This window comes from Cynoglossus semilaevis, chromosome 17 (genome assembly GCF_000523025.1).
Source record: "Cynoglossus semilaevis isolate Cse_v1.0 chromosome 17, Cse_v1.0, whole genome shotgun sequence".
Taxonomy (NCBI): Eukaryota; Metazoa; Chordata; class Actinopteri; order Pleuronectiformes; family Cynoglossidae; genus Cynoglossus; species Cynoglossus semilaevis.
In genome coordinates, this window is record NC_024323.1 from 13,660,239 (window position 1) to 13,669,992 (window position 9,754).

General features: G+C 47.1%; 3 protein-coding genes and 1 non-coding gene across 6 annotated transcripts in view; 3 read left to right on the plus strand and 1 right to left on the minus strand.

Moving 5' to 3' along the window:
* Nucleotides 1–4,283, plus strand: part of hao1 (hydroxyacid oxidase (glycolate oxidase) 1) — a 4,876-nt gene extending 593 nt beyond the window's left edge. Inside the window, exons 1-8 of one of the 3 annotated variants that reach the window (XM_008330506.3) lie at nt 1,477–1,664; nt 2,061–2,212; nt 2,773–3,043; nt 3,124–3,296; nt 3,471–3,562; nt 3,668–3,826; nt 3,906–3,975; nt 4,057–4,283. In XM_008330506.3, the coding sequence (XP_008328728.1) occupies nt 1,528–1,664; nt 2,061–2,212; nt 2,773–3,043; nt 3,124–3,296; nt 3,471–3,562; nt 3,668–3,826; nt 3,906–3,975; nt 4,057–4,124 (1,122 nt within the window). In that variant the 5' untranslated portion in view covers nt 1,477–1,527 and the 3' untranslated portion in view covers nt 4,125–4,283. Of the gene's footprint in view, nt 1–1,474; nt 1,665–2,060; nt 2,213–2,772; nt 3,044–3,123; nt 3,297–3,470; nt 3,563–3,667; nt 3,827–3,905; nt 3,976–4,056 lie in introns of those variants that run through there. The other 2 variants (XM_025064499.1, XM_008330507.3) reach the window with 2 other exon arrangements.
* Nucleotides 2,318–2,391, minus strand: trnat-agu (transfer RNA threonine (anticodon AGU)). Its single transcript has one exon. It is a non-coding gene; the product is annotated as a tRNA-Thr (tRNA).
* Nucleotides 4,284–4,422: 139 nt separating the features above from the next.
* Nucleotides 4,423–9,265, plus strand: mettl22 (methyltransferase 22, Kin17 lysine). Its single transcript, XM_008330508.3, has 12 exons — nt 4,423–4,644; nt 5,452–5,621; nt 6,051–6,252; nt 6,344–6,507; nt 6,721–6,761; nt 6,987–7,131; nt 7,435–7,506; nt 7,988–8,041; nt 8,134–8,214; nt 8,312–8,414; nt 8,608–8,779; nt 8,968–9,265. Exons 2-12 carry the CDS (start codon nt 5,516–5,518, stop codon nt 9,064–9,066), a joined length of 1,239 nt encoding a protein of 412 aa, XP_008328730.1. The 5' UTR covers nt 4,423–4,644; nt 5,452–5,515; the 3' UTR covers nt 9,067–9,265.
* A 310-nt stretch (nt 9,266–9,575) lies between these two features.
* Nucleotides 9,576–9,754, plus strand: part of abat (4-aminobutyrate aminotransferase) — a 7,145-nt gene continuing 6,966 nt past the window's right edge. The window contains exon 1 of the mRNA XM_008330509.3: nt 9,576–9,729. The gene's annotated coding sequence lies outside the window, so the exon portion shown is untranslated. The remainder of the gene's footprint in view (nt 9,730–9,754) is intronic.

The window sequence follows — 9,754 nt, forward strand, 5'->3', positions numbered from 1 at the left end:
CCTGCATCCGCCCCCCCCCAACCACCGGCGATCCAGCTAACGCCACGCTTAGTGGGTCTGCGGGCCCCGCCTCCCTTTTTGGGGTTTGACCGAGCAAAGCGGCGCCGGGTGGGGAGGGGGGGAAGGAAGGCGAAGGCCTCCTCCCCCTCAACTTGGTGACGCCTTCCCCCCTCACCTGCATAGCTCACTATCAAGTTGTTCCCATAATCATCACTGTTTCCTGTCGTTGATCCAACCGTCACCTGAGACCAGGTGGAAGCAGGAAGTGATGAGCGTTTCCCCCCCGAAGCACACGGCCGACGGGCTGTGGGTGGGACTTCACGGGGGGGGAGGGGACACTGGGATGAACAATGCGTTCACGTAGCCACACTTCTTTTTTCATGACCTTTTCCTTGTTGTGATTCTGAACGGCCGCGGGCGACGGGGCTGAGGAGGAAGTGAGGAGAACGGTGGTTGGACATCATTCTTGACTCCTTCACCCGACCCAACGTGGGGTCGGGAGAAACGGCCGCAGAAATGAATCTTATTGAAACTGAACTTTACGTGAGAAGTGACGAAGGGGGTGACGTGGACTTTGTTTTTGGTCGTGTGGATCCGGACCACAGGTTCTGTGAAGGCGGAGGAGCAGGAGGAGTGGCCTCGGTGTGACTCCTCATCTCCACCTGCTGGAGGTGCGGGCCTGTGGTCACACGGCTGCCGGGTGGCGTCACTCCTGCCTCCTTTTACTCTCTGTTGACTTCACCTCACCTCTTCTCTCACTGCTTGTATTTTATTAAGTCCTGACGTTCTAGTTTTACATTTTTAGTGGGAATTATTATGTTTTTGGTGAAGGTGCAAACTGTTAATTCTTGAAGCTTTTAGTGGATTTTGTTGAATGCCAAATAAACATGGAACTTAGAGAAGGTGTCCTATTTTTTTTATTTTTTACATTACATTACGTGATGATTAGAGGAATTAATAGGATTAAACCACATGGTGGTGCAGTGGTTAGCACTGTGGCCTCATGATGTGGAGTTTGAACGTTCACTGGTGTCTGTAGATTTAAATCAGTGATGACAATCTGGTCTTTTTTTTTTTTTAATTAAACATTGTTAAACACATGTTTAAAAAAAACATTCTCCTTGAGGCCTGATACTGAATGACCTGTGGCCCAATCCTGGTCCAGGGGCCAGCGTTTGAGAAGCTCTGCAGATATACAGTAACTGCTCCTCCACTGACACTTTGATCACTCATGATTTCATTATAATTTAACAAACCTGGTTAAAGGTCCGTGAATGAAGCAGGAGCTTCTGGGAAAATATTGTTTTTTTTAAATTTTTTAATCGACTTTGTTACAGGGACCTCTGGGGGAAAAACGTGAACTGTCCCTTTACATATCAGACGATTAGAGAAACGTGTTTGCATGAAGTGGAGCAGACACTCCCCCTGCTGACTGGTTAATGATTACACACCTGAGGGTACCCTGAGACATAAACACACACACTGTGTGTGTGAGTGAGAGAGAGAGAGAGAGAGACGGTGGTGAAAATGTCCGGTCAGCGTGTGTGTGTGTCTGACTTTGAGGTTGAAGCCAGAAAAGTTCTTCCCAAAGCTGTGTATGATTATTATCGATCTGGAGCCGAGGAGCAACACACACTGGCCGAGAACCAGGCAGCCTTCAACAGGTACCGCACACACACACACACACACACACACACACTGACACACACACACTCCAAACAAACTTTCTCAAACAGTTTATGACGGCGCCCCTAAAGAAACATGGGGCGAAAAAAAAAAGCATTTCCGGTGCGCACCTGAAACTTTTACGGTACTTTTTTTTTACTGCAGCTCAAACTTACAGGTGAGCACCAGAAACGTCTCTTTAGCGCCCCCCGCAGCTTCTGTTTAAACAACTGAATATATTTGATGAGTCACATTATTTTTCCAGTTCTAAAACATCCGAATTTAATGCACAGAAAACTCGTTCTCCCACCTAAGCCCCGCCCCCTCACACACACCTATAGAGCAACAGCCTGCGGTACGTTCGTGTGTGTGTGTGTGTGTGTGTGCGTGTGCAGGTGGCATCTGATCCCTCGTGTGTTGAGAGATGTGTCCACCGTGGACCTGTCTGTGTCCGTCCTGGGTCAGAGGGTCAGTATGCCTGTCTGTGTCGCAGCCACAGCCATGCAGAGGATGGCTCACCCCGAGGGGGAGACGGCGACGGCCAGAGGTAGAGAGACACACACACAGAGAGAGAGAGAGAGAGTGAAAAATATCACCCACCAATCACCAAGAGGGACTGGTTGAATAGGGAAAAGTTCCGCTCCCGTTGCGAAGGCACTGCTGGGATTCGAACCCAGGATCTCCTGTTTACTAGACAGGCGCTTTAACCAACTAAGCCACAGCGCCGGGTGTTCGGTGGAATTATTTATAAATAATTGATGACATTAAATGTCTTTAAAATACATGGATATGAAGAGATGACATTAAATGTCTTTAAAATACATTGATATGCATGTAAAATTAAATATTAACAAACATGATTAATTAAGTAATTAATTAAAAATAATAAAAATGAAAAACTGTAGTAAATAGTTACACAGTATAACGTCTGAAAATATACAGTTGAACTTTGGTTTTTTTTTTCTTTGAATTTAAAAAAAAAAAAATTAAGAATGTGTTTCACTGTCTGTCCACTGTGTGGCGGAATAGGGGACATAGAGGGGGGTCCGAGGGGGAGAAGAAGAGAATCTGTTGATGGTATTAAAACAAAAAACATTTTTTACCCAGCATGCAGAGCAGTGGGAACAGGGATGATGCTGAGCTCCTGGGCCACCTCCACTATAGAGGAAGTGATGTCAGCGATGACATCATCAGCAGGCGATGGAGGCGTGCTGTGGCTGCAGCTGTACATCTATAAGGACAGAGAGCTGACGCTGTCTCTGGTGAGACGCGCGGAGCAGGCGGGCTACGGGGGCGTCTTTGTCACCGTGGACACCCCCTACCTGGGCAGGAGGTGGGACGACATGAGGAACCGCTTCAAACTGCCCTCCCACCTCAGGTAGGGGCAGACGGGGGAGGCAGGGGCTCCAGAACTTTCCAGAACCACCTTGAAGAACCTGTGTGTGTGTGTGTGTGTAGCATGTCCAACTTCACCTCGGCGTCCTTGGCCTTTTCCGAGGGCGACTACGGTAACGACAGCGGTCTGGCCGTCTACGTTGCCAAAGCCATCGACCCCACCCTGTCCTGGGACGACATCGGCTGGCTGAAGGAACACACACGTCTGCCTGTGATTGTGAAAGGAATTATGAATGGTACACACACACAGTACACACACAGTACACACACAGTACACACACACAGATGTATTTTCTTTCTGTCTCCAAAAGTTCAAATTAAAATGTAAAAAGAACAAAAACAAAAATGACAAAAACGTCCCAGCCCTGACAGACAGTCGGTTTGACCTTCGGTTTGACCTGTGTTCCCAGGTGAGGACGCGGTGCAGGCCGTGAACCACGGTGTCAGCGGCATCCTGGTGTCCAATCACGGAGCTCGGCAGTTAGACGGCGTTCCCGCCACGGTCTGTGTCTTTTCTCGTCTTTGTGTCTCCCAGATAAACAGACGGTAACAGGTGTCGTTGTTGTTGTTGTTGTTGTTGTTGTTATCGTTGTTGTGGTGTGTGTAGCTGGAGGTGCTGGAGGAGGTGGTGCAGGCGGTGCAGGGACGCTGTGATGTCTTCATGGACGGAGGAGTGAGACGAGGGACAGATGTCCTGAAGGCCTTAGCTCTGGGCGCCAAGGCTGTGTTCATTGGTCGACCAGTGCTGTGGGGCCTGGCCTGTCAGGTGACCCCCGAGCCAGACCTTTATTATTATTATTATTATTATTATTTTCAATATTGTTTTGTTTTTATTTTATGTCCAGGGAGAAAAGGGAGTGACTGAAGTTCTGGAACTTTTAAAAGAGGAGCTGCGACTCGCCATGGCTCTGTCAGGTAACACACACACACACACACACACACCTACTACTGACTGTTTTTTTTTTTGGTTTTTTTATGTTGTGTTTGTGTGTCCAGGCTGTCGCTCCGTGTCGGAGGTGAACAGATCCCTGGTCAGACGAGCAGAGTTCACCTCCAGGATTTAAAAGAACAATCAGTTACAGGAACTCTGTGGTTCGTTCTGTCACTGCTGAGCCTTCGTGTCATCATCGTGTCATTGCACCGCGTCATATCAATGTATTAACTCTGACCTTTGACCCTTTATCTCTCTAAACTCTCTGGAATAAAGTATAATTCCAACCATACAATTCTGCATTTCTTTCACACACACTTACTTATACAAATGCTAACCACAGCGCCACCACGTGGCACTCATAAATATATTTTTGTTATCTAATTTTTTACCGCCCTTTCAGGGGCGGAACCAAAAAAAAAACGTCACGTGTTGCTGATCGGACGCGTTTGTCATTGCACCAGTTTGACTCGACGGACCGGTGTTAGCTGCGAAAACTATTACAGAGCTGTACGTGTTCGCGCTTGTGTGTGTGTGTGTGTGCGCGCGCGCGCACATTCAGCTGTCAACCGTCAGTCATGGTGTCGTCGTCGGGGGGAATCACAGAGTCAGACTGTTGGACGTCAGCGGACATCGGAGACGCAGCTGCGCAGGTACCAACAGAGAGAGAGAGAGAGAGCGAGAGATAGAGAGTGTGTGTCTGTGTCTGTGTGTTTAATCTGGGATTAAAGGGCGTTTTTTTTACAGATCGCGTACACACATCCACTAAGCTAAGCTAAGCTAACATTTCCCTCAGGTTTTGGTTTTTAACAAAGTTAAACCATGTCTCGGTTCCGTTCGGTCTTTATATCGTGTGGGCGTGACGTGAACACAGCAGCGGTTGTTGACAACACCTCCTCTGACCTCGTCTTGTCCAGAGTCGTCAGTCTGATTCACTTCGAACTGAAAAATTCTGGTGTTTAACCTCAGACTGGTCCAACACCTGAAACGAGGGTCGTTGTAGTGAACAAACAAGGCGGAGGAAAGTTGTGGACTGACGGCTCCTCCAGGTCGAGGACTTCTGTCACTCCTCCCTCACACCAACACTCTTCTGTGGAGTGGATTTTTTTTTTTACACTTCCATCATCAAACGTTCCCCTTCAGATGTTGGAGACTATTTTTTTTTTTTTTTTTTTTACACTTCCATCTTCAAACGTTCTCCTTCAGATGTTGGAGACTTTATTTGAACAAACGTATATGACGTTACATCAGAAACACTACCAACTGCAATATAACGGTGCTGCCACCGTGTGGCAGCTGAGTGGAAGTACATTTATAAACTTGGTAGAAATCCTGACAGACGACACGTAAATAGATCGTTGTTTGTTTTGCTTTTTGCTTCTTTTTTTTTGTAACACGTGACTTCTGCTGATTCATCAATTCTTCTACATCTTTATAAACGTGTCCTGGTGTCTGTCCAGTCTCTGCAGGTTCTGGTACCAGGTGCTGGACCAGTCCTGCTCTTCTGACCGTGTCTGACCAGACATGGACCAGTTCACTTTCCGCTACGACACCGTGCTGTCAGACGTCCACATACTTCTGCCCAATGCGCGTCACCTTATGACACGACTGAACCACGTGGGGCAGCCAGGTGGGTACTGTCACCTGTCCGGTGAACAGTAGGTGGCGACACGGTGCTTGAGAGTCCACTCTGTTGCACTGGCCTCAGAATAGAATAAAACGACTTAAAGTCCAGATATTTGATAGAAATCTAAATGTCCGTATAGTGGTGCCATACTGCTTTACACGCAGAAGGTTCAAGGTTCAAGTCCCAGTGGAACCATATACTTAATCCTATATCAGGGTGTCAAACTCTTTCTGAATCCTATATCAGGGTGTCAAACTCTTTCAGAAATTTACAAATGTTGTACATTGACCTGTGTCAAAAAAAAAAAAATTATCAATTTAAAAAAAAAAACACTCCAGACCAAAGTAATGGATATTTATTTGTTGAAAAGTCTCCGTGGTGACGTTTGGAGCCTGTGTTCAAACCCGTTGTTTTCTTTTCTGTGTTTTTTAGTTTTTATCTCCAAATTCAAGCTCTTGAAAGACGTTGAAACACACAGCAGCGGTGACGCAGGTCAGAGGTCAGCGCAGCAGAAATTAATCCATCCGCACGGGGAACAGGACGAAGACTCCGACAGGGACCGGGATGAAGACGGAGAGGAGGACAAACAGGGTCTCCACCTGGACGAGGACGGAGACCTGGACATCACACATCGGTTTGGAAACAGATTTCAGTTCAGTTTGTAAATTCACTCTGAGGTCGGGGCAGAAGGTCAGGAGATGTAAATGATCTGTGCTCCTCCTCAGTCCAACGACACGCCCTGCCAAGGTCATAGGTCGAGACCTGGTCTGTCCTGTCCTTCTCGCACGCTCCGCTCCTGTGCTGGAGGAGGAGGATGAGGAGGAGGAGGAGGAGGAAGAGTCTTCAGATGATAAAGAAGACCAGAGGGTCGGAGATGTGATAAGAATCGGTAACAGCCGGCGTTCACTGTTTATGTGCCACTTATCTCACCCTTTGATTTGAGAGAAATAGTCATGTGACTAAAGCCTTTTTTGACTGATACCTAGAACCAAATCACATAATAATAAATAATAATAATAATGTTGTCCTAATTTCACTCCTGAATCAGAAGTGTCAATCACCACACTCCATTATTGAACATGTTTGTGTTTCTGTTTTCCAGAACACACCATGGCCACGCCCCTGGAGGATGTTGGGAAACAGGTGGGTTAACATGTCTGTGGCTCACTGACCAGGTTGCGTCTGTGGCTCGAGTCTCCACAGTGTAGTAATAATAATAATAAAAACAAACCAATCATCATGATGTTCCTGCTGCTCCAACTGTCAGACACATCTGTGGTCGGTGGAGCTCCAGGTTTACTGAGGTTACTGCGTGTCATGTGACTGTACTGCGTGTCATGTGACTGTCTGTCTGTGTGTGTGGAGCAGGTGTGGAGAGGAGCGTTCCTATTGGCCGACTTCATCCTGTCTGAGGCCGACATGTTCCGAGGAGCTACGGTCCTGGAGCTGGGGGCAGGCATGGGTTTCACCAGCATCGTCATGGCAACCGTTGCCAAAACGGTGTACTGCACAGGTGTGATGATGAATATTCCAGATTATTCTGAATTCAGCCGTTTAAACAAAAAAACAATGAACCTGATTGAAGGAAATCCAGTTTTTTCACATAAGACTTTCATTGGATTTTCATTGATATTTTTATCGTCTTTTCAACATTAATATATAAAATATATTATTATTAAAAAACATGAATATGCTAAATATATTCATTATATTGAGTCGACTGTTGACGACGATGATGATGTTAATTATGATGATTAATGCACTTGTTCCTTTGACACGATGATCGATGTTCTTTTTTTCCCGTGTGGCTTCACAGACGTGGGCGACGATCTCCTCAGCATGTGTGAGAGAAACGTCTCCGTGAACAGACACATGACTAAAAATGGAGGTGAGGAAACGGGGGAGAGAGGGAAAACTCTCTGTCACAAACATCATGTTGTCCTTCATTTACATCTACAGCAGGTGTAGGTCTGCGGAGAACCTCCAGAGGGGGCCAGTGAGAGGGAACAGTAGAGAGAAAACTGGTTGTTGTTCATCTGATGGTGTTTGTAACAACCCGATCCTCCTGTTTCATACATTACAACGAATCAACTGCAATCTCTGTTGTTGCCGCTAGAGGGCAGCAGACGTCAAATGTACCAAATTATTTTTGAGATTTTTTTTCTTGTAAATTCTATTTAAATTATTCCGCCCAGTATCCTACATCTTACCAATACTGAACCGGGCCGCGAGTCACATTTTGAACCTCATTTTGGGGCCACCCCTTCTCTTCAATCTTTCTTCTGTGATGTCTCTTTTGAACCTCATTTTGGGGCCACCCCTGGTCTGTACTGTACTGTAGTTCTCTTCAATCTTTCTTGTCATGTGAGGTGGGGAGGTGAAGGTGAAGCAGCTGGACTGGCTGCAGTATTCCCTCTGTACAGGTAACACACACACACATATACACACACACACACTCACACACACTCTCTCTGTGCGTCCGTCTCAGTCCTAACTCCTCCCCCTCCCTCTGCAGACGCCGACGTGGACTTCAGCTGGACGGAGGAGGAAGTGGCGGATTTGTACGACAACACTCACTTCATCATCGCCGCTGATGGTAGGTCGCAGTTGTAAACTACAGGCCAAAGGTCACGGGTCAGCCGAGGTCTCGATGGTCGTGGAGCGTGACCATCTTCTCTGCTCCGTGTTCACAGTGATTTACGATGAAGACCTGACTGACGGACTTTTCCGGATTTTGTACCGACTCTGCAGGAACTTCACTCACACCTGCACCGTCCTCCTCTCCCTGGAGAAACGGTGAGGACGACAGCCACAGGTGGCGCCCTCGGTGATGAAGAGCGGGAGAAAAATACAAATAGTTTTATGTTCTTTGTGTTTTCTCTGAGGTCTGGTTCCAGGCCTGGTGTTTGTGGACCTTATGTTTAGCCACCCGGACACTTTTCATATTCTGTTTTCATTTTTGTTTTTTGTGTTTGTTTCCCCGCCTCAGGATGAACTTCTCCCTGCGACACATGGACGTCTGCTGCGAGGCCTACAGCTACTTCAGACGCTGTCTGTCCCAGCTGCTGGAGCTGCAGGAGCCGCGCTGCAGCTTCAGAGTCGAACAGCTGCCCACGGCCAACCTGGCACAGTTCTTTCTGTACGAGCGAGTAGAGCAACTGGTAAGAGACGAGAGGAGAAAGTACAGATGTTTGTACAAGGACAGAGGTCGACCCTATGATGGACTGGAGAACTGTTCAGGGTGTTAACTTACCCTCTGAGATAAGGGAGGGAGTGAGGGAGGAAGGGGGGGAGGCAGGAGTTACAAACTGTAATAAACGTTCTGTTATTTTTCTCTGAACTCCTGCAGGAGCTGTGGAAGCTGACTGTCAGTCCACGTCAGTCGGACCAGGTCCAGTCTGAGCCTGACCTGACCCGACCCGACCCGACCCGACCTGACCTGACCTGACCTGACCTCAGAGTCAGGTTTTTAATGTGACAGTAAAAGCACCTTTATACATGAATGATGCTGTAAAATGTTTTTAACAAATTAATTGTATTTTGTAAAAAATACAAAAAAAAAGGTTTAAGTTTGTTTTATTTTTTTGGTGATGGTGGACCATCCACTGATGAGGGTGGGATTAATGTGAAATAAAATCCTGTTTCTACGTCGGTCTCATCGTTTGTTATTGAAATAAAGTTCATTATTGTTTTTAGTTGATAGTACTGCCATCACTGCAGTACTGTGTTGACTTGAAGTACACTTTTTTGATGACCTGCAAGAGCCTGAGATGATTTAGTAATACATGTGTAGGTCTAAAAACTCCCACAATGCAATTTGAGTTTGTGTCACCGAAAATGATCGAAGCAGCAGCGCGAAGAAAACAACAACCAGAGAACTGAGTCCCGCACCAACAGGGCCACGTCGTAGATGAAGAGAGAGAGAGAGAGAGAGAGAGAGGTCGTTGGACAAGCTCCTCCCCCTCCTCTCCCCCCTCCTCCCCCTGCAGCAGCAGCAGCAGTGCTGTTTAAAGCCCGCACTCAGGGCGGGAGACGAGTGACAATCGGAGGACGTCGTCGAGTGTCTGTGTCTGTGTCTGTGTGTGAGGCCGTCAGTGGTTCAACGTCAACGGTGAGTTTGGATCACACACACACAC